We start from the raw sequence: 25,724 nt of genomic DNA on the forward strand, positions 1-25,724 counted from the left end.
TTATATTATTTTTAACGTATGACAATGCAGGTGTAAGTGTGTAACAGCACACCACAGTGCAATCAAAAAAAGCCCGGGCACGTGATTATAGTAAAATACCCATTGTTTCAATTTTTTTCACGCTCTATTAAGGAAAAAAGTAAAGAGTTTGTTGATTTGTTTAATGATACTTAAGATAATTGAAAAAAATTTTGGTAGTAATAAGCGGGGAAGTAATGAAAAATAATTACAGTTATAAATTTTAGAATTATACTATAATAGAAATTTTTAAAATTATCGAATTTATTTGTAAAAGTTGTGCGACCTATTTATTGTCTTGCTGATCATAAACTGAAATTTATCCCCAGGTTATTTGGGAGTTAAGGTCGGGTCAGGGGTTGAGTTACATAAATGTAAATCCGAATATTTATCGAGTTTGGTTTTTATCCGACCCAGTTAGACCTTTTCGGAACACTACTAACCATCTAAGCGTATAAACGAAAATTGGGACTTATCAAATTTGAATGCATCGTTATATTTTAAATTTGAATTTTGCTAACTTGCCCCCTGGGTTAAATTATCTGGGTTAAATCCTCCCCCTAAATTTATATTTTACATCAACCATTTTTTTTTTTTAAAAAAAATTGTTTGTGTTAATATTATTCATTTCACATTATATAGATTTTATTTATTTGGACATTATAGAATATAGAGTATAATGACCAAGTTTTCTTACATTTTGACAATGTTTCTTGTTTTTGATTGTGACCATAATTTGCATTTCTTTTTTGAAAATTTGGGCAAAATTATATAATTATATAAAATTTACTAGTAGGTTAAATCACCCAGGTTAAATCACCCTGAGTTAAAATTAGTCTTATACTTTAAATTTTATCCTTTCTTCATTTCAATTTACTTGAATTCTATAATTTAAAATTATACATTAGATGAATTAAACTCGCATACCTTTCGATTTATTTGTTAGGCTTTTGGTCCGAACCAGGACGGCTATTATTTGATATTGACAATGACCGACTTCATGTTTGATACCGGAGTAAATTACCCATATATGGTTGTCTAAAGTGGAGTAGCATTACGGCTAAGAAATTAAAAAATGACAAATATTTATTATGATCACGTGATACTACTCCGCGGAAACATCGGAAAGGATCGTCATATACGTGATAATATACATTTTATCACAATTCATTATATACGCGTAATCACAATAAAATAAAGTCTAGTAATTGCCTAATTGGTACCCAAATATTGGTAACTTTTTTTATACAGCAGCATCACCAAAATGATTTAATAAGCTATTTTGGTAAACAAAAGTATATTCGGGGGTTTAACCTGATAACCGAATTAGTAAGTCTAACTAGTAGATATAATGACAATGAACTGAAACTCTTCATATCATAATAAAATGTTTCATATTAAAGTTTTAATTATCGGAATTGGAGACTTATTATATCATATATTATTCAGCCAAGTAATACTATCTACTTCAATGGCTTTTACCGTATATGCATGAATCGTTGACATATGTTAGCGTTATAATCATATCAGATATACTTTTCTTACTTTTATGTAAATTTTATATATCAGAAATGGCTAAAAAGAACGGTATGCAGTACACGTCATAATTATAGGACGAAACGCTTATAAATAGTACAGAGTGAAGGCAAAAAAACGCGATAATAATATCATAAATTCCAAAAAAAAAAAAAAATATGGACAGATTTTTAAATCACATGGATTACAACGACATATTTTCATTTCTTAATATAAATGAACAAGTGCATAAGCTAGCAAGGGATGGTACAATTTCTCAAATGTTAGCTGGTAAAGAATTGCTTAAGATTTGTTTAAATTGCAAATTGCAATCAGATAATCAACGTGATATAATTGATATTGATTCGGCAACGAATGAAATTTGGAACTCACGTTTAACGATCTCACAAAAAAAGCAGTTTAAGAATCTTGCAGATAATTTAAACAAGGCTCGAAATGCCAAGAATATCGAATTAATCATTCTGATTAATACACCACAAATTACAACAACAGCTTTTGAGAGTTCTTTTTTTAACGGAGCGAGCTTTCATGATGACAAAAGTCTTGAACCTTTTCTACCTTTAGGTGTGGCTTATGGTGGGTCCTTTTGGTAAAATTTCACCTCCCGTTACAGTGATATTTATCTTTTCTAATTTCTTTAAAGAAAGTCCTCATTTTCGTAAAAAAATATACATTTCATTAAATAATTTTTACACTTAAGCTTATGTTAAGAATTGAGTTTTTTTTTAAGATTTAAATTCATTCTTTTTTATTATAATATATATATGGATAAATTTACAAAATTCGACAATCTTACAAATTTTATTCACAAAATTTCTCTATCTTATAAATTTGTATTTGTATTTTCTTAGATTTCAAATATTTTTGTTACATGAAGCTTAGTAAATTTAGAGAAATTGTTCTACCAATAATATTAGCCTATTTTTTTTAAATAAATAAGTTTCATATAAATATTAACTAAATTATCATTATTTACAATTTATTAATATTTCCTATAATTTCTAATTATGTAACCTTTTTTTAGTTGGGATAAACACATTGTAACTTACTTAAATGATATCATTAATAATATTAAGCATTTTTTTTCACACTTAAACAACATAAATTGAAGCTAAACCTTCGCTTCGAAAATAATTATTTTTATATTCTTAATTATTTTACAAGTTATTCTAAAATAATTACAGAAGATACAAATTACAGAATTACTAAATTCTGTGACCTTTAAAAATTCGATCATTTTGCTTGTATGAAAGGGCAATCATTTCCATTTTGAGTTTTTCGCCCGTACAACGCCGCGGTGTAATTTTGAATTTATGATATATTTGATTTTTTAATAAAAATGTTCATTGTCCAAGCCAAAAATGGAGATAAAAATATGCGATATTTTATTACAATTTATAATTTAATTAATATAATGATAAAAGATTGATATACATTTGGAATATCTACAATGAATCTTTAAGACTACATTTTGTTTTAATAAATTTTTTGATCAAAGTTTTTTTGAATTTGTGTAATTTATAATCGCGTGAAATTTAAAAAAAAAAAATTTGGAGTCAATAAATTAATTAAGTAGGAAAATAGATCGATTTGGTTTGATTTTTTTTCTAATTAATTTTTTAATAACGGTTTGTCGAAAAATTTTTTGGTGTTTTTATATAAATTTTTAAAGATAGATTAGATATAATCAACTATTTTTTTTAATAAAAATATTGAATTAACGACAGGACCCAAGCAGTTTATACCATTAATAGGTAACAAGAGGTCGGCACTCATTTACCCATTAGCTCTACGAGTCTCTTCAGGGCCAGAATCACATAATGCCGTCTGGCATTGTCAAAAAAAGGAAGGATCTACCCGTAATTTTTGGCTCTGGTTCATTCTACGCAAACTCTTGCTCAGGTCCTTTAACCACCATTACTATTAAATTTACGTTACATCAATTATTAATTTATACAACAAGTGTTTCTATCAGGTTCATAATTTGCTGTTCGCCACTCGCCGATAGAACTTTTATGGTTGTCTTGATCAACAAATTTAGATAATGATGAAAGCTAAGTTGAATCGCACAAAGCCCCTTTAAATGATCTACATTCAAAGTAATTTAAACTAAAAAATTTCCAATTTCATGTGTGACAATTGTGATATGATAACACAAATCACTGGAATTACATTTTAACCTTTATAATCGTGTATTTGAAAAAATAATAATTATTTCACAAAATTTCTTATGAATAATGATTTTTATTTTGACAATGATAATCATTTGACAATGATTTATTATACTAAATTATACATTTATACATTTTATATAGACAATAGATAATCAAGTATGAGATGATCAATTATCTGAAAATGTTCTATCGTTCGTTTCCCGTCTCTTAATTTACTTCCTTGTTTTCCTAAATAATGAAGTTATTCATGTACAAATTTTAATTTAAATAAAATTATCTAATTAATATTTTTATAATCGCGAAAAGCTAAATGTAAATTTAAAATTTAATATCTAAAAAAAAAAAATATTATCGTGGCCTCACGATAAAAAAGATTTAATACATATCGTACATTCATTTATATAATTTTATGTTGTTTTAAAGATTTATTCATCTAAACCGTATTTATGCTGTATTTATGATAATAATAGTTGATTTTAGTATAGATTGGAACAAAAGTTAATAGAATTAGAACTGCATCGTCCGTAATTTTATCCAGAAATGTCGGCCGGCACTAAATCACGTGATACAGATCACTGACTATGTGCTGGCCGGAAATGCTTAATTTTGGGCTTTAATTGTACGTATGATGACTATGACGTCCATTGTATTACCCAAACTACGCAACAGTAATTGACATGTTACAAACAAGATTATTTTCCTGCAATATTTCATTGTTTTTAAAAAGAAATATAATTATCATAAAAAATTCATTGAATACGATTAAAAGAAATATTTGTGGACTTTCAGTAACCGGTGAGGAAACGATATCTTATTAATATAAAATGTCTCAGATCATTTTCGTTTATTATTTGAAAGTTCAAATAACAAATAAATCGAAATTTCGAATATAATGTTTAAAAAGAATAATATATTTAGCATTTATCATTATTTTATGACAGTAAAAATTCTATTTATATTTTATTTATTATTATTATTTTATTTTTATTTATTTATTTATTTTTTTTTGACAAACACAAAAAAATTGAAGGTAGATCATTTCATACAATTATCATGATTAGTTTGTTTTCATCATACCCGCTTCTGCAAAGTTATGTTTTAGAAGTACTTATTAGCGCCCATGCCTATTCATCCAAAGTCCCGAAGTGTAGACAAAAATAATGTAAATGAAATATAATTGTATCAGGATCGATGGTAGGACCGACTCACCCGAGCAATACATATATATATATAGGTAACAAGAAAGGACAAAATTTTTATAATAGTCCTACGTCGCAAGGTTTTTATTAAGATAAATAGGAAAACTCAACATATGACCTCGCAAATTGCCCAGAAAATAAGCAATTTATCCGTATGGCCTTTTAATAATTTTTTTTTTTTTTTTTTTTTACAAAAACAATTTAATCAATTTTCTTGCTTTTGCGATTTACAACATTTCATTTTTCAATATCTTCCTGCTAATTAAAATATCCATCATAATAATTCTTTTCATCCCTTATTAACTTTTACATATTACCATCAATTAAAATTTTGCTTCTAAATATGATAAACTATGTTAAATGTTTACATATTACAATTGCTTATTTTTTGGTATTATCTAATAATGCATTATATAACTTTTAAAAATTTTGCGAAAATAAGCAAATGAAAAATAAGACAGCAATTAATTTTACGCAAACCCAATCTCTAACTGTGGCTAAAACAACCAAAACAGCATGTGACTAAGCAAAATGATATTTTTGTTACCTATAAACCACCCTCCAAAAAATGGTAGCCGGATTCATTTTGCTGTGTTACGTATAATATTATGGATGTGAGCGACAATTAGAGTTTTTACATATTTTGTCCACAGAATAATTATAAAATTGAAGAACAGCTAGAATGTGGCACTACGTGACAAATTACTGACCTTAATCTCCTTACCTAATCCTAACACTAGTCCTAAAATGCTAAATCTGGCTACCATTTTTTGGAGGCGACGCTATGATCGTCGTTACCTATACATATATTGCTCAAGCCGGACCTCGAGGTCATTTTAAAACCACGGCAGAACAAATTCTTTATTGAAAAAAATAATTAAGAAAAAAAAATTTAAAATTTTTTTTTTTTTTTACAAAGTAAAAATTTATTATAAAAGAAAAAAGAAAAAAAAATCAAATTAAACCAACCTACTCAATGACATTTGACCAAAATTTTTTAATTTTACGCCACTATAAAATTGCATAAAGTTACAAAAAATTTGATCATAAAATTTGTTAAAAAATATAATATACTTTATGCTTAGCAACTTATTTTAGATTTAATGTCTATTCATTAAGTCGCAGTAAAATCAGATCTCGTGGCCCATGGGTAGTTTATAAGCTATATGCCCAGAAACTATGTCGATCTTTTGGCAGGGGTGATTGTTCCTGTGATGTGCTTAATATTTAATCACAAAATGCATTAATCCTATATGAGCTAGTTCGATATGGCAAAAAAAAAATACCTTTGGTTGAAAGTTTATCATTTGAAAAATAACTCTCTCTTCTCATTTTTTTTCAACGTTTTTTTTACTTTTAAAATGCATAAAGTTATGTCTACAAATAAATAATGTGTTCGCTTCCTCATGATGACAAATGCGACGATCAAGCAAGAAATGGAACGAAAAAGATTCGTATTGGTTTCACAAATGTCCTGTTGGCACGTGATTATGTACAATGATAACTGCGCTTCGGACTTGATAACGGTTTCCGTTTCTTAGTACTTGGCTACGTTTAATCAAAGAAAATCTTGCAATCTTTACAAATAATATAAATATTATTATTCAAATACCCGAACAATAAATAACAAATAATCCTTTAGAAAATGATTTCCTTAACGGAACGAATAGTTCTGACTTCTGATAAAATAAAGGAAAATTTATTTCATTAAAGATAATTTCGTTATTTGTTTCATTTGTAATAGACTTTTACTTTGTTTATGCAATTTAGATTTTATTTTAAATTTTTTTATTTTCTTCACTATAGATTTTACTTTACTTTTTCTTTCTTTCTTTTGAACTTTTTTTTTAAGCCTCTGAGGTCTAACCGACATATGCACAATTCACATTTGTGTTATGTGAAGGTAAATTTTATTTTATTAACAAAGAATATTGATTTAACTGAATAAAAAATGCTAAAGATGCAGTCAAACGTATAGAAATGGGACGCTCTCTCCGGTTCTGCTTACAAAGAATGCATGATGTTGATCAATAAACCAGCGATTTGGGCGACGACCGTACATTCATGATATTTAAGATCAGTTTATACATTTTAAATTAAATAGCTAATCGCTTTGAACCACTACTCCACTAGTATAAACTTTTGGTTTAATAACCCGCTTGCATCGGTCCGATTCCAAACCACGGTTGACCGAGGACCCAGAAATATATATATAGGGGTCAGGTGACGAAAAAAAATTTTTTACTATGAGCTGTACGCATTTTTTCAGGGCCAGAATTATGATAATGTCAGTCGGTTACTATAATAGGAAATAAAATTCTAACTGGAATTATCAAAAATTATCTAAAAAAGGAAAGATTTTCATGATTTTTTTAGTTCAAAGTACACAAACTCAAACCCGACCCTTATATATATATTTCTGGGTCCTGTTGACCGGTTTCACCCAAACTAATGTCATCCCTACACCGCAATACCATATATATATATATTGTAATAATAAGTGCATTGAGCTCGACTGCAAAAATAAAAAAAAATGGATAGCAGAGTAATAATATAGATGACTATTTTAATATATTATCGATTCCTTTTAATTAATTTAACCAAATTTTCCATTTCTTTTTTTTGAAAAAATAATTATACTGTACTTGAAATTTTCGAAACAAGTTCCGTTAGAATGGTCATTTTAGGGAACTTGAATGACATGATGATGAAGTTGTTTAAATTGAACATAGTCTATTTATAGAGACAAAGGAATGATTAATATTATTTTCATTTTATGTTAAATATGACAAATAAATAAAAAAAACACACCATGTTAATGGTATTGTTACACAAGAATAAGTTCATGATCACATGATGACGATCTATGTTGCGAATGTTGAATATAGTGCTTCGATCCGTTTCTAGTCCATCCGGATGAATCCGGATGAATCCGGATTTTTTTTCATCCGGATATCCGGTTTTGATCCGGATTTTGATCCGGATGAAAAATATCCGGATTCATCCGGAATCCGGATAGAAAAAAAAATTTTTTTCTAATATTTTTTATAGATTTTGTAATAAATAAATAGTCTATTAGTTTCGCAACTGATAAATAATTTTGTAATACAGTCGTCCCCCTCTATAGTCACCCCCTATATAAGAACACCCCCTATTTAGTCATATCATTGTCAAGTCCCGTTTTTTTAAATATTAAAATGCCCCTTTTGTAGTCACAAATCGATTATAGTCACTATCACACTAATAGTTAGTCCCGATATAATAATTAACATATGAAAATTTCCCCTTATATAGTCATATCACGTGATTAACAATGTATTCGGAAAATATATCGCACGTTTTGTGCATAAAATGAATTTTCCTTTTAAGTTGATAATCACCACATGTTTCGAACTTTTTCTTTACAATTTTTATTTGAAAATGTTTTATTTTTCGATTTCAAACTTTTTTCATTACATAAATTCATCCTTTTACAAAAACTATCTTTTTCACTTTTTTTTATATCTAATATAATGCCACCTATACGTTTACAAAAAGCAAGGAGAATTCGTTCTGCCATTAGTAATGAAATAAAAAAAGAAATATGTGAATATATAATGGCAAATAGTAATGTGAAACAGGAAGAAGTTGCACTTTACTTTAATACAAAATATAATGAATTAAACATTGATAGATCAACTGTATCAAAAATATGGCAAAATCGTGAAAAGTGGATGGCAGTTCTTTCAACTTCACAGACTGCATGTACATTTCGTCATCGCTCAGTTCAGTATCCAGAACTTGATAAGGCCTTGCAAATTTGGACAGCACAAGCAGTGACCGCTGGACTTCCTTTAACTGATATGATTTTACAACAAAAAGGAATAGAACTTGCACAAATGTTAAATATTGGAGAAAATCAAATAAAATTTACTAATGGTTGGGTGTACAGATTCAAAAAACGGAATGGACTTCAAAGAGTTAAGTTTTCAGGTGAGGCTAATAGTGCCCCTATAGAAACTCTTCCAGAAGAACGTGTACGTCTTCGTGCACTTTTAGCTAAGTATGACAAGGAAGATATTTATAATGCAGATGAAACTGGGCTTTTTTTCCGAATGGAGCCAAACCAAACATTGAGTACTGGTGCAGTTGCGGGGCGTAAAATGGTAATTTTTATTGTAATAATTTTTCGTTAAAATAACTCTTTAAATGTTTTTTATTTTTCTGTAATCACTTTTTGACAAAATAATTATTTTCTGTAGGACAAAAGCCGAGTTTCTGTTTTATTTTGTGCTAATGCTACAGGATCTCATAAAATTCGTCCTTTGGTAATTGGAAAATCATTAAATCCCCGATGTTTTAAAAATCTCAACAAGTCAACTCTTCCAGTCATTTATCGAGCCAATTCAAAAGCATGGATGAGATCTGATATTTTCATTGAATGGCTTAAACACCTTGACTATTACTTTCGCACAATGGATAGAAGAGTTTTACTTCTTATTGATAATGCAGGATCCCACTTTAATCCAAAAAGATTTAAAAAAAATGATGATATGGATGATGAAGAAATTTCAGAATCTGATGACGAACAAGAATCTAAAAAACAAAAGAAAAAAGAAAAACCTGCTGTTGATCTTACTAATATTGAGCTTGTTTATCTTCCACCAAATACAACCGCTCATCTCCAACCTATGGATGCAGGTATTATCCATAGTTTTAAAGCTAAATATAAACAAGAATTTTGTAGACATTTAATTCGGCAGTTTGATTCTGGAGTTGATCATGTTAAGTAAGTTTAAAAAATTAACATTATTTTTCTATTAATGTTATTAATTTATTATTTTATTTAGAAATAAGTTAAACATTAAGGAGGCAATTGATTATATTGCTGAATCATGGAATAATGTCACTCCAACAACAATTCAAAATTGTTGGATCAAAACAGGTATACTTCCATCTTGTGATGATGATAATACGGATGAAGAAGATTTAGATGATGATGAACTTGAAAATCTTCTTATTAATTTGCCGGAAGAAACTGCTGATGTATTGGAATATTTTCAGTTGCTTGATCGTGAAATTCCAACTGAAGAGCACCTTACTGAAGAGCAAATTATTGATATGGTGCGAAATGAAGAAAATCAAGTAGAAGAAAGTGAAGATGATGACGAAAATGAAGAAATTCCTCTGATATCAGTGAAAAAAGCAATTAATGGGTTGGAAACTTTTGTTAATTATTTTGAACAACAAGAAGATTCCGAGTTTAATATTGGTGATTTGCGTATTTTTAGAAAATACTTACGAGTAATTAGAGTTAGAGAGATCAATGCAAAAAAGCAAAGTACACTTGATGGTTTTTTTGATAGGTAAATAACATTAATATAATTTTTAATAATTGCGAGATGTAATACTTTTATTAGTTATAATAGTTATAATAGTTATAATAGCGTAAAATAATAAAATCGGATTTGATATACATATTAGAAGGCAACGTGCTTTATTTTTATCATGTTATATAATTATATTTAATTTTAAAATAAAGATTATTATATAAAAATAACAAATAAAAAAAAAATTTATAGTCACGCTAATACAAAAATTTTATATATATGTGACTATATTGTAAAAGTCTCATATAAGCACACCTCTCTATAGTCACAGCATTGTGTGGTCCCAAGAGGTGTGACTATAGAGGGGGACGACTGTATATAAATTTTGTCATGAACAATGATAAATTGATGATTAGTAAAAAATTATTTATTTATTATTAATTTATTTAATATAATTAAAGTGAAAATTATTTTTACATTTTTATTAATCTTATTAAGTAAAATCATAATTTAAGACGCGATATTGTTTTTTAAGCCTGATTTTATCAAAATTTGAATAAAATTTGTAACTCAGGCCAAATTAATAGTGCCGGCCCGAATTACGATAAAATAAGCTAATTCAAATTCAATAATCAAATCGGAAAAAAGGCTACAAAAATTAAAAAAAACCTACCAAATTGTATTAATAAGTACCATTATCTCTAATATGGATCGTCATATGCAATCTAAAAAATTTTATATATGAAATCTGATCCGGATTCCGGATTTCACCCGGATTTCTGACCCGGATTTCAATCCGGATCAAACCGGATATAATCCAGATTTTTTTTTGTGTAATCCGGATGACGGATTTCATCCGGATCGAAGCACTAGTTGAATATATGGATAAATGCAATATATTAAATATAATTTATATAGTTTATATATTCCATATAGTTTATATATTTCATATAGTTTATATATTTTATATATTTTATATAGTACATAGTGTAAATTTTATTATAAATAGATAGTATTCGCAAGGTTTAATAAAGGCGCGCACTCATACCATGTATTAAGGGTCAAAAGTCCTAAAGTTTAATGATGATAATAAAGTCTATATTCTAAATATACACCTTGTCCTTGAATTATGTCTTATACACTTTATTTCTTATTTCTTATTGTTTATTTTTGACTGTTTGTAAATCCTTCATTTGCGTCTGATCGTATAGGCTAATTGGGAAGCTATACTTTATTCGCATCTGGTCGGATTTGTTAGAATTGATTGTTTTGTATAAGATTTATGTTAGTCATCTTAATTCCTGACCTCTCCGACCCTTCTGCTTAATATATTTTTAATTAAACTTACTGCTTAATATTTTTTAAGCAACTAAAGAACTGACGTTAACAGTATTCCTCTATGATTTCTATACACTTATAAATAAAATTGTACATATTCAATTATTCAATCCAACCTTTTCCCTTCAAATTTAAATGCATCTTTATTACTTTAAATTTCATTCTTTTTTCAGTTTGATACATCTAGCTCCGGAGTAATTATCCATATATGACGATTAAAAAATTAACTAGCATTATTCCTGGTCCGTGCTGCATAAAATTATGAATGATTTAATGATTCAACTTAATCGAGTCCAACTCTGTAAACAAGTATTTTTTCTTTTTTTTTGGTAAATATAGATCTAGACTCCCTGTATAATGCTTAAAACGACCTGCCACTGAATTTTATTAAATAAAATTTATACCTTTGATACAATAAATATAAATGAAAATTACAACAGTAAAGTTATTACTAAAGTTCACCACAATAAAAAAACACCCAAGAAAAACTAAGAATTAACCAAAGATCATCACCCAAATCAAAAATAAAGTTGCACCACCAAGTTTCGCCGCACTTATAATAGCCAAAATGCCGTATTGCATTACCGAAATGCTAAAATTAATTCATCAGTTCAAACTAGATCACTACTACAATCAAATGAACAAGAAAGTAACGTTAGAAACGTTCACAATTAAATATTAAGTATACACACACTCTCCCCATACTTATCTAAAATCTGGTTTCGCTGAAGTTCATTTATCACATATTACGCAAAACGCTACAGTTAATGCCATAATTCCAGAACTCCCCAGCGTAACAATCAAAAAGAAGCTCGGGTACATGAAATTCAGCCAATGATACTCAAGTCTTCCAATAAAATAGTAAAATCGGAAACCGAGGGGACATGGAAACGACTCGGTTCAGGGAACCGGAGTGGGTCGGAGTGGCCGAACCGATAGAACTGGTTTCAGTAACCGGTTTAAGTCGTTAATTCTGGCCTGCATCGCAATTTTGGCCTGAATTACCCGCTTGTATCACGTAACGTTACACAAACATTGTGACAAATATTTCTCTATAATCACGTGAGATTTTGATGATGCCGGAGAAGTGATAATTCCAGACAAAAGTCACGCGGTAGACTCCTAATACACGTGATAATAGATGGCATAAAATAATACCATATCGGCCTAGCCTAAACCTAGTATACGTGATAATATACATGGCAACATTATTTTAATATACGCGTAAAATAATACCCTAGCATACCCCAAATATTGTACTTTTCTAAACTTTCTTTACATGGCAACCCTAAATAATTAAATAAACCATTATTTTGGTAAACAAAAGTTTTAATATTTCGGTTTCTGGCGACTTGTATTATATATATAAACGAAATAATAAAAGTGCTCATTTATTGATTAGGCGCCAAGTATGATTCATGTCCTTACACGCATTAATTACCGTATTTTATTGTTAAATCATATACTTTTTAACCATATCTGATACATAAAAGCAAGAAAAGTATAGTATATACAATATATATAAAAAAATAATATAAATATACGAGCGAAAATCAGAAATTACAAAAAAAAAAATAAAAATAAAAAAATATCATAAATATGGACAGATTCTTAAGTCTCATAGATTACAACAACATATTTACATTTCTTAATGTAAATGAACAAGCACAAAAGCTTGCAATTAAAGCAAGGGATGGAACAATTCCTAAAATATCGACCGGAAAAGAATTACTCAAGATTTGTTTAGATTTCAAGTTACGGTCAGATAATCAACGTCATATAATTGATATTGATTCGGTAACGGATGAAATTTGGAACTCACGTTTATCGGCTTCACAAAAATGGCAGTTTAAGAACCTTGCAGATAATGTAAATAAAGCTCGAAATGCTACTACTATCGAATTAATTGCTCGGATTAATACACCGCAAATTACAAAAACTCCTTTAGAAAATTCTATTTTAAACGGTACGAGTTTTCATGATGACAAAGGTTTTGAATTTTTGATTCACCCTTTTCAGTAAAATTTCAATTTTCCGTTACAGTATGTTTTAAACTCAATATTACCCTTAAGCTTCACGTTAGGAATTAAGCTTTTTTTTTTTTAAGATTTAAATTAAAATTTTTTTCATTCTTTTTATTATTATATATATGGATAAATTTACAAAATTCGACAATTTTTACAAATTTTTTATCATAAGATTTCTCTATCATAAATTAGTGCACAAAAAAAAATACAAACCAACTATGTAACCTTTTTTTAGTTGGGATAAACATATTGTAACTTACTTAAATGATTTTATTAATAAAAATACAGTATTAAAAATATTACAGCTTTTTTCACCCATAACTTGAAGTTTTTGTCTCGAAAACAATTATTTTTATATTCTTAATTATTTTACAAGTTATTCTAAAAATAATTACAGAAGATACAAGTTGCAGAATCGCTAAATTCTGTGACCTTTAAAATTCGATCATTTTGCTTGAAAGGGCAATCATTTCCATTTTGAGTTTTTCTTTCACATTACGGGTATCGCCGCGGTGCAATTTTTAAATAATTTAAATTTATGATATATATGATTTTTAATAAATAATGTTCATTTTACGCGATTGTACAAGCTAAAACGAAGATAAAATAAGCGGTCAAAGTTTTTGAAATTTACAATTGGATGAAATAAAAAAGATTAGAGTCAAATAATTCATTAAGTAGGTAAGTAGATCGATATTTTATCCTAATTATTTTTTTTAATAACAGTGGTAGATAAAAACTTTATGGGAGTTTATATAATTTTTTAAAAATCTATTTACTTTTTTAAAAAGCATATTAAACATATTATAATAACGCCCTTTACTATTTAATCTGTAACTATATAAAGTTACGTTACATCAATTAATAAATTTATACGACAAATGATTCTATCAGTTTTATTATTTGCATCATTTGCGCTTCGCTTATACTTATACCCGTTCGCCACTCGGCCGATAGAACTTCAGAACTTCAATGGTGAGCTTTGATTAACTAATTGAGATATATGATGAAAGTGAAGCTGAATCACTTTAATAGCCCCTTATTTAATTTATTAGGAAAACAAATTAAATGATCTACATTTTCTACAGTAATTTAAATAAAATTTCTTGTTGTATGACATATAATCACCGGAATACCGGAATTACATTTTTTTTATTCGTGTACAAACTCCGATATAACGATATGACAGGATTTATATGGAAATCTATGAAAAATATCAAAATTATACCGATATTCATATATGGTGAAAAAGTAAATGATTTATAGTTATATCGAGTTTTTATTATCGAGGTTAACAGTTTCAGAACACGAGCAGTATATAAATGATATAAATGGATAACAAGCCGGTATTATCTAAAAAAAGGAAGGATCTACACATTTTTTAAGGCCATTATAATGATCATAAAAAGATTATCAATTATCATCTACCTTGTATTCTAAATACAGTCAGATTGATTTTGGTCGTTATAATATTTTTATTATACCGATTTAATATGTTAAAAAAATATAAAAATTCAATATATCTAAAAATATATTACAAAGTCGTACTTTATCATTATCGTTTTAATATATATTTATAGTATCAATACAATTGAAATCCGAAATTGAATTATTGAAACTCATAAATGTCAGGTGATCTACTGCGATGACTGGTTTATAATTAAGCTTCATCATATGTAATAGGTATATTAATAGTGATAAAATTAATTATAGACGATTTGAGAAAAAGTTCGTTATGGACCAAAATCGGATCGTAATGAAGTTACTCAAGTACAAAATTTAATATTATCCAACTTGCGATCGCGCCAAGCTAAATGTAAATTTAAAATTTAATATTTAAAAATAAAATTATCATAACTATAAATAATTACTCACGATAAAGCTTTTAGAATCTTAAAGAATACATATATTTATTCTATGATCTATGTTTTAAACTATAGTATATGATAACTTTGGTAAATCTATTTCTATCTAAGCCGTATTTATGATTTTAGTGGAGATTGGAACAAGTGTATCGCCCATTCGGAAAACTGACCATGCGCTGGTTGGAAATGTTAATTTGGACTTAATTAATACAGAAAATTTATTTATTAATCAAGTATGACGACCATTGTATTTATACCGTAGCAATAACCTAAGTCGAAGAACTGCAAAATATTGGATATCAATCTCCGCCGATTTAGAAGTTTTTATTAGCGCCCATGCCTGTTCATCCAAAGTCCTGAAGTGTAAACAAAATAATGTAAATGAGATATAATTATACCAGATTATTTATTTCGAAATTTTTTTTAAAAAACAGAAAAAATTCTTTATTAAAAATAATTAAGAAAAAATTCAAATTCAAATCAACTTAATGAATTTGTCCAAAATTTTTTAATCTCGCACTACTGTAAAATTGCGTAAAGTTCAAAATTAAAACTTGTTAAAAAATAAATAATAATATAAAATACTTTATGAATGACTATTCATTAAGTCGCAGCAAAAAATATGTATAAAATATTTCGTACTATAATTGAATGATCGACGAACCTTTTTGAAAACGTTATTAATTATTACTATTGTCGTAATTTTATCTCCATTTTGGACTCGAGTGTTTACCAGGTAAACGAGTATGTATTAAAACGGTGTTTTGATCAGGTAATAAAGGTTCCACAAAATAGACTCAGACATGCTAACGTATGTACTGTATGCTGCATACACCTTTAAAATAAGCATTGGACAAATGATTACTTTATTAAAACTATTCGTGTTAGTCTTATGACAAAATAAAAATGGAAATTTCATACGTGAGAACATTTATTTTTTCTTAAAAATATAGTAATGTTACACCTTCATACGTAATTCTTAAATTATTGGTAATATAACCTGCTAAATTTTTAAAGAAATTCTTTTTACGTATAAAAGAATATTTTGTCAATTTGTGATACTTGTTCATAAGTTTACAGGTTTAAATAACTTTGTTTAAATATTTGTGAAACAGGGGATACGTTTGTATTATTGTGTGACAAATGCAGAAAATTTACCAAAAAAAATTGTTACCTGGGTACTCATCATTGCTAAATTTATAATTTCATTTTAGTTTTTACGTTACACAATAAGAAATATTTATTGATGACGATTGCTCCAAAATCTTATCGTAACGTATAATTACGATAAAATATTTTCTCTCATTTTGCTAACGTAAATAAATAAAATAAGAAATTTTTTAATCAGTATTATTAAAATATATATTCAAAAGTATTTAATCACATGGATGTTGATAATATACTTTCGTAAAGAATGAAGTTCATAGGTTGCAATTTAATAATGATATAATTGATCCAGCAACGAATGAAATTTGGAATTTACGTTTGACAACCTCACAATAAGATCAAAATTTTATATTTTTTTTGAAATTTTTTTTTTAAAAAAAAGAATTTGCGAGAAATTTTTAATAATTAATCCATTAAATAACCATCTATTTTAACAAACTGAAATGATTGTTCGCAAGATAAAGAACTCAAGTTAATTATCTCGATTAATTAATTCATTTGAATACTTCTTTTTTTCTGAAGCTCGCCTCTAATTTTGCGCACACATTTCCTACCAGTCTCAAAAAAAAAAATAAATGTATCATACATAAGTCGCTAATAAACAATTTGCTATATCTAAAATCACTTTTTTACATCATAAGATTTTAGGTATTTACAATATGATAATTATGATATGTAAACTTCTGATAAAAATGTGATTCGTCTATTTACTGAATATCAGTAAAGAGATTCAATAACTTAATAAAATAGACCATTAGACTTTTTATTTATGACATTTGTAATAATTTGTCACATGATTTTAGAAAAAGTGAACACAGTAACTGTTTCTAGAAATTCACTGTACACAAACTACACAATCGACATAAAATTAATTGTGGCTTTTAAACTTTAAATTTATTTATTTTTTTTTTCTTTTACATTAAAAAAAATAATGTCTTCAAAATTTTTAGCAGAATTATCTAGCGACTATGAAAAACTTTTTGAAACAGAAATTGGATATGATGTTATTATTTATGCTGGAGAAGGCCAAAATATGAAGGAAATTCATGCACATTCAAATATTTTATGTATTAGGTCTCAATATTTCCGTTCTGCATTTTCTAATGAATGGTTTGAGAAAAGAGATGGAAAATTTATTTTCAAAAAACCAAATATTTCACCTCAATTATTTAATATTATTCTTAGGTAATAATCTAATAATTTATATAATTTATGATAAATTTTTTTGTTCACATAATTTAAATTTTTCTAACTATTAAATATATTAGGTTCATTTATTGTGGAAATATTGAATTAAAGAATTTACAAGGTCCTGATGTATTGGATTTATTGATAGCTGTGGATGAACTAAATATCAATTCATTAGTTTCCCACATTCAAGAATTTTTAATTGAATATAAAACTGAATTTTTGCAAAAAAATCCAACTGGAATTCTTGAAACCGTTTATCAACATGAAGCATTTACGGATTTATGGAATTTTTTTCTTGAAAAAATTTGTGAAGAACCTAAAATTTTATTTAGCTCTGATAATTTCATTAATTTAAAAGCTCCTTTAGTAGAATTATTATTAAAAAGGGATGACTTATATATGGATGAAATTGAAGTTTGGGAGAATTTATTAAAATGGTGTTTTGCTCAACAAAATATAAAGAATGATTCAACAAAATGGAGTAAAGAAGATATTATAAGAGTCGAAAGAGAATTATATAGATTTATTCCTTTAATTCGATTTTATGATATTGAACCTACAGATTTCTTTTACAAAGTTTATTGTTACAAAGACGTTTTACCACAAGATTTAATTCATAATCTTTTAGAATTTCACATAGTTCCTAATATAAAAACTAAAACTAATTTACCACCTTCAAGAAAACCAAATTTAAAGTATCATCTCGATTCAACCTTGATTGAATCAAAACATATTCATCTTTTTGCTTCATGGATTGATAGAAAAGATTCTTCACATTATAATATGAAAAATATTCCATATGATTTTAAATTATTATATCGTTCAAGTCGTGATGGAATTGACACTAATACTTTTCATAAAAATTGTGACAATAAAGGAGCTACTATTTGGGTAGCAAAAATTAAAAATTCTACACAAATAATTGGAGGGTATAATCCACTTGATTGGAATGGTAATTGCGTTTGGAAAACTACAGAAGATAGCTTTATTTTTAATTTTACAAATAGAAAAAATATTTCTACTTCAAAAGTAAGTTATGTTAATAATAAGAAGTATGCTGTTTATTGTTATGATACTAATGGACCAACTATGGGTAATTTATACTGCTTTAAGAATAATTGGTCTAATAAACAGCGTCATTTTGGGATTTCTTATTATGACACAGGAATTCCAGAAGACTTTATAGTAGAAGATTATGAAGTATTTCAAATAATTAAAAAATAAATTTTGTGTATAAATTATTTTAAGAAAGAGCATCTCGTGGGTAATATAAATAACACTCGTGACTCTGATACCATTAATCAAATCTCTCGAATTTATACAATTAATACATCACAAATTACAAACAGTTCTTTCGAAGATAATTTTTTTAATGGACCAAACTTCTATGAAAACGAAAGTTTCCAATCTTTAATATTACCTAATGGGTTGTTCAGGGTCTCTTTATTTTTCCTTAAATTTCACATCCTCTACGTGCTCCAATTTGATTATTTTATATTACTCACGGCATTTAATTAGAATATAATTCATGTGAGATTAAATTCTTTTATTTCTGTTTAATAAATTATTTTATTTTTTTAATTTTCATCTGCAATCTATAAAATTTACATAAACTTAAATTAATATAGTTTAGAATTCTGATATAAAATACAACTCCAAACTTTGCTTTTCTTATTATTTATATAAAGTAAATAATGATTTCGAAATTTTGGGCAGAGTTACTATCTAGCGACTATGAAACTTATTTAAACAGAAATTGGATATGACGTTATTATTTATGCTGGAGAAGAACAAAGTATTAAAGAAAATTCATGTTTCATTAAAATATTTTGTGTGCTGTCCCAATATTTTCGTACTGCATCTTCTAGAGAAAAGAGATGGAAAATTTATTTTTAGAAAAATCAAATATTTCACCATAATTATTTAATATCATTTTGAAATGTCAAATTTATTGTGTAAATTATACTAGGTTTATATACTGTGAAAATATGAAAATATTGAATTGAATATTTTACAAGGTCCTGACTTATTAGCGATAGTATGCTTTTGGATGATAAATTTCTGACGATCATCTTCCAAATTTATTCACTTTTTCGCTTAATTTGTAGTTTGTCATACGATCTACATGCATTTTTTCATAATTTCGGAAATGCTCAATGTGAACTTTTTTGATTCAATTTTATATAGCTATATATATTGCTAATTGCAATTGCAATTGCTATTGCTATTGCTATTGCTATTGCAATTGCAATTGCAATAGCTATATAGCTATAGACGTTGTTATTGCAATATTGCTTCTTTGATATCATTAGAATAAAATTACAAAATATTCATTTTTGTGCCACTTTCGCTACATATTAACTTGAGGCATCAAACAATAAGTTTTATATTTGTATTTGATTTTGTTGATCTTTATTGATTTTCAATAAAAATAGATTCAAATATATTTCTTTTTCGTTAAAAAAATTGAAACGTGTAGATGATCATGTAGATCTTGTGATAATCAAAATAAAAAAGTGTTATACGAAAATTTTTTTCAAAAATTTTTCTTTTTTTATAAATTTTTTTACATTTTTTTCTATTTGTAAGATTAAATATTTGGATATTACATAATCACAAATTAAATTTATAAGTGTATTTAAGTGTATTTTTTTTAGAAAATAATGTGATATTTCATAAAAAATATTTTTTCTTACTATTTTTATTTTTAAACTACTTGAATTTATAATTAATGAAAAAATTAATTAAAAATTTATGTCAGGTCATTTTCAAATTTTTATCATCTCAGTTCTTAATTTTTATATTACATTTATTTTTTATATAAAATTTTTTTAAATTAAACTTCTTTTTCCAAATATACTATAATATCCACTTTGGCCAAATGAAATCAACTTCATTTATTAATTAAAAGTTGTTCAGGCATGTTGAAACCACTTGAATATTAATTTTCATGAATATAGGTATAGTGCTTAGAGAAAATTGCATTTCTTGATGATATTAACTCTCTTTTCTGTTTTTTAATTTAGAGCGTAATATTTCCACTTTGGGCAAATGAAATCAACTTTATTTATTAAATGAAAGTTGTTCAGGCAGGTTGAAACTACTTGAATATTAATTTTCATGAATGTAGGTGTAGTGCTCATAGAAAATTGCATTTTTCTTGATGATATTAACTCTCTTTTCTGTTTTTTAACTTAGAGCGGAATATTTCCACTTTAGACAAATGAAATCAACTTTATTTATTAATTGAAAGTTGTTCAGGCAGGTTGAAACCATTTGAATATTAATTTTCATGAATGTAGATGTAGTGCTTAGAGAAAATTGCATTTTTCTTGATGATATTAACTCTCTTTTTTGTGTTTTAATTTAGAGCGTAATATTTCCACTTTAGACAAATGAAATCAACTTTATTTATTAATTGAAAGTTGTTCAGGCAGGTTGAAACTACTTGAATATTAATTTTCATGGATGTAGGTGTAGTGCTCAGAGAAAATTGCATTTTTCTTGATGATATTAACTCTCTTTTCTGTTTTTTAACTTAGAGCGTAATATTTCCACTTTAGACAAATGAAATCAACTTTATTTATTAATTGAAAGTTGTTCAGGCAGGTTGAAACCATTTGAATATTAATTTTCATGAATGTAGGTGTAGTGCTTAGAGAAAATTGCATTTTTCTTGATGATATTAACTCTCTTTTCTGTTTTTTAATTTATAGCGTAATATTTCCACTTTGGGCAAATGAAATCAACTTTATTTATTAAATGAAAGTTGTTCAGGCAGGTTGAAACCACTTGAATATTAATTTTCATGAATGTAGGTGTAGTGCTCAGAGAAAATTGCATTTTTCTTGATGATATTAACTCTCTTTTCTGTTTTTTAATTTAGAGCGTAATATTTCCACTTTGGGCAAATGAAATCAACTTTATTTATTAATTGAAAGTTGTTCAGGTAGATTGAAACAACTTCAATATTAATTTTCATGAATGTAGGTGTAGTGCTTAGAGAAAATTGCATTTTTCTTGATGATATTAACTTTCTTTTCTGTTTTTTTAACTTAGAGCGTAATATTTCCACTTTGGGCAAATGAAATCAACTTTATTTATTAATTGAAAGTTGTTCAGGCAGGTTGAAACTATTTGAATATTAATTTTCATGAATGTAGGTGTAGTGCTTAGAGAAAATTGCATTTTTCTTGATGATATTAACTCTCTTTTCTGTTTTTTTAATTTAGAGCGTAATATTTCCACTTTAGACAAATGAAATCAACTTTATTTATTAATTGAAAGTTGTTCAGGCAGGTTAAAACAACTTGAATATTAATTTTCATGAATGTAGGTGTGGTGCTTAGAGAAAATTGCATTTTTCTTGATGATATTAACTCTTTTTTTTGTGTTTTAACTTAGAGCGTAATATTTCCACTTTGGGCAAATGAAATCAACTTTATTTATTAATTGAAAGTTGTTCAGGCAGGTTGAAACTACTTGAATATTAGTTTTCATAAGATTTCATTTTTTTGTAGCTGTATTAACTTTAGAACACTTATTACAGCTTATGTCATTATTTTATTTATTTATTTATTTATTTATTTTATTACTAAAAGAGTGTTAAAACCCAGGCTATTACAAATAGAAGAAAAAAAGAATTCGAAAATACTTAAAGCTAATATATGTGTATAGACCTTTGTTCGTCATCCCCTACGGGACCCCACTCTTCGATCTGTACTCTTTGATAAAGTAGGACTACGCTAAAAAATCAAATGGGAACCATAAAAAAAACCATCCGAGAGACTAGCGGCTATCTAAAAAAACAATCATTAAAAAAAACGATCCGTATTTTTCTTTCAACCCGAAGGTCGCCAACCGTAAATACTGTCATGGTTGGATTGATTCACACTATTCTAAATTGTTTGTTTGTTAAAATAACCTGGTACAAATGTGTACAATATATTTATAAGAAAAGAAACTATATAAAGGGGTATTTTTGACTCAAAAAAGGTACTTGGCATGTAAACTACGTAAATTATTGAACACTGAAGGACCTGCTTCTGGTGAGTCATCCGCTTCTGCAGGTGGGTTTAACCTTCGTTTGTATCTATTCTCTTGACTTGTGAAGAAATTGTTAGGAACCATCGTAGGATTACGTTTATTAGGGCGTCGTTCGAGTTCTTTGGTATTATCGGAAAGTTCTGATTCTAGTACATAACTTTTACTGTAAGTACTGGCTTTATAGCGTTCATTAAATTCCTTGAGTTCGTGATTGATATAGGCACGGTGATCCCTATCAGATCCAAATTGTCGTAAATCAGACGTGAAATGTCTCATCTTAAAATCAAATTCTTCAGACTTGTTGAAAAGTCGATTAATTTCTCTAGTACGATCTATATGTCGTAAATATGTTGTTCCAAAATTTTTCTTGATGTGTATACGAAATTCCTCCTTGTCACGTTCGATTTTAGCGATGCGATCTTGTTCTGCAGCTTGTTCTGCATAATATTCATATTGAGTTACTTGACCTGTAAGAATAGGTATCGGTATAGTACCTGATCGATGTAGATTGTGCATATAAGTGAACCATTCTCTTGATCCTGGAATAATAAAATTCCCAGTATTGTCATAGATCGGATCTTTAGGTATAATATTCCTATATTTGTGCAGAATGAACATATCTGGGTATGGCCGATATGGTGCAACTGTATGATAGACTTCCGGTGAGTACTTATTCGTAAACGTCATACTTGATATTAACTTTTTTTCATTATCCTCTCGATCAATACGGTAAGGAGTGACAAAACCGTAGTTTGGGTGGTCTAAACCATGAGTATATATCAAATGTTTGATCGGTTTGTTAATATATTGTGATGGAAGAAATAAGAATCTGTAGCGTCGTGCTGTGTTTAATTGATGACGTGTAGTATTACGTCGATTATGTTCAGGTTTGTTGAAGATACGTTTACAAAGGCGTGCAAACTGGATTTCTTGTCGTTTTTTTGTTTTGTCATTATCACTATATTTAGGTGAGAAATTATCTAAACGTTTCCTATACATATGTGTATTATTATGTTTAAGTACTGAACTGACATTGCGAGCATGATAGGAGGAATCATAGGAAATGCCCAATCTATTTGAATAAATTTTCTTCTTTACTCGATTATTCCATCGTTGATGTAACAGGTTTCCATGTGATTGTTTAGAGTTTACTACACCACTAGCTTTGATTGTTCTAGTATTATTATTATCAGTTCGAATATTGTGATATAAATTTGATTTGAAGAACGTGTGTTGATGCATAACGCATGCTCGTCTACACTTTGACATAACTAAAGGTGCAGGAACCGCACAACAACTTGGACGTGGACCTATGCCAGGAGTGGGTAATAATTGATGACAGGGAATATATAATCCTAAATAAAAATGATATTTCTTATATGTAAAATTAAAAAAAGTACGAGTATGAATATTTCGTGACTTGTGAGTATTAGCACGTGATCGGATGATTTCTTTTCGAGCCAATAATTTATCTCGAATAAAATTAAAATATTTTTGTTGAATACGTCGTGGAATTACTCTTTGTGAGGAAAAAAAATGCGTGAGCATACAGCTTATTCTGTATTTGTCATTCGGCGTTGTGCTTGTGTTATAATAACTTATTGGAGAACTTTTCACATGGTAATCATTTGTGTGAATCGTTAAATTAATTTCATTGGTGTCAAGAGGAAGATCATTTAACTCAAAAAAGTAACATCTTGATCGTCTGATTTCATAGATCTTGTTATATCCTGCCCGATTCGGGTTAGTCACGTGAAATTTTGAAAAAAAAATTTTCAAAGGTTTTTTATTCTCAAGCGTCTTGGAAGGAATTTTGCGAAGGCCGTTAGTCGAGTACGGGGGTATGTAATTAGGAGTAGAAGTCGGAAATGTATTATTTCGTATATTATTATCACTTTTGTTGTGGTTGATAGGTGTAGAGACTGTATTGCTATTTGTAAAATGTGGGTACGAACTGGGGACGTTAAAGTCTATGTGTATAAAGTTAGAAGAGGTCATATTCTATATTTATATAATGTATATACGAACAAAAAACCTCGCCTTATGCCCGAGGCACCCTCTCTGGGCCTCTACCCCTTTAGTTTTCAACAGAAAACTGAAAAAATAACCAAAGCAAAATTGCTATATTTACTGCGGAAAATTAATAAAACGTAAAAAAGGGGAAAGAGTTTTTTTTTTCCTTATGTCATTATTTTAAATTATAAAAATTAATTTATATTATTGGCTAATTATAATCACATGATATTTGATTTAATAATTTAATAAAATATTATTATTTAAAATTAAATTCATATAAATGCAATTAATATTAATAATTATAATTTAAGCAGTAAATTCATTGACCAATTCTTGTAAATTTTATGTTCAAATTATGTAATTTCTTTGATCAAATCAATATAAATTCAGTATAAATTATGGTCAATCATACAAATGGTGCATTTTTGTGATATGGAATTGTGCATTTTCCTATATCCTTATATATAGTTTAGATACATTATTTTTAAGAAAAAATTGTATAAATCTTATTAAAACATGATTTTTTATAGGGTCTAATTATAATAAAATTTTATTATTCGGTAACAATTCAATTTATTTATATCAAAGAATTTTTTTAATTATAAATGTTATATTTGGGGGACGAAGTCCCCCAGCAAATCGCATATTCTAGTTAAAATTATTGATAGTTGGTAGATGAACTTACGTATTTACCCATTTTACCGATATCTGTTTTACCGACATAAAATTTGCCAATGTAATTTTGCCGACTTGTTATTTTGCTGACATCACATTTTTCTGAAACCATTTTAACGAAATCGACTAGTACTAATGATGAAATTTTGCTTTTGAAGTTTTT

The 25,724-nt window shown here is 27.5% G+C and overlaps 4 protein-coding genes across 4 annotated transcripts; 3 read left to right on the plus strand and 1 right to left on the minus strand.

Annotated features, from left to right (window-relative positions):
• Positions 1–1,712: 1,712 nt before the first annotated feature.
• On the plus strand, positions 1,713–2,147 carry OCT59_002654 (uncharacterized protein; the record flags this gene model as incomplete). The annotated part of the gene is made up of 1 exon (XM_025327293.1): positions 1,713–2,147. One exon carries the CDS (start codon positions 1,713–1,715, stop codon positions 2,145–2,147), a length of 435 nt encoding a protein of 144 aa, XP_025172008.1.
• A 6,874-nt stretch (positions 2,148–9,021) lies between these two features.
• OCT59_002655 (uncharacterized protein) lies at positions 9,022–10,106 on the plus strand (the record flags this gene model as incomplete). The annotated part of the gene is made up of 5 exons (XM_066145064.1): positions 9,022–9,072; positions 9,169–9,234; positions 9,670–9,695; positions 9,757–10,030; positions 10,104–10,106. 5 exons carry the CDS (start codon positions 9,022–9,024, stop codon positions 10,104–10,106), a joined length of 420 nt encoding a protein of 139 aa, XP_065995819.1.
• Positions 10,107–13,173: 3,067 nt separating this feature from the next.
• Positions 13,174–13,596, plus strand: OCT59_002656 (uncharacterized protein; the record flags this gene model as incomplete). The annotated part of the gene is made up of 1 exon (XM_025311400.1): positions 13,174–13,596. One exon carries the CDS (start codon positions 13,174–13,176, stop codon positions 13,594–13,596), a length of 423 nt encoding a protein of 140 aa, XP_025172009.1.
• A 9,214-nt stretch (positions 13,597–22,810) lies between these two features.
• Positions 22,811–24,139, minus strand: OCT59_002657 (uncharacterized protein; the record flags this gene model as incomplete). The annotated part of the gene is made up of 1 exon (XM_066145065.1): positions 22,811–24,139. One exon carries the CDS (start codon positions 24,137–24,139, stop codon positions 22,811–22,813), a length of 1,329 nt encoding a protein of 442 aa, XP_065995820.1.
• Between the last annotated feature and the right edge of the window lie 1,585 nt (positions 24,140–25,724).

The sequence above is a fragment of the Rhizophagus irregularis genome, chromosome 11 (genome assembly GCF_026210795.1).
Source record: "Rhizophagus irregularis chromosome 11, complete sequence".
Taxonomy (NCBI): domain Eukaryota; kingdom Fungi; phylum Glomeromycota; class Glomeromycetes; order Glomerales; family Glomeraceae; genus Rhizophagus; species Rhizophagus irregularis.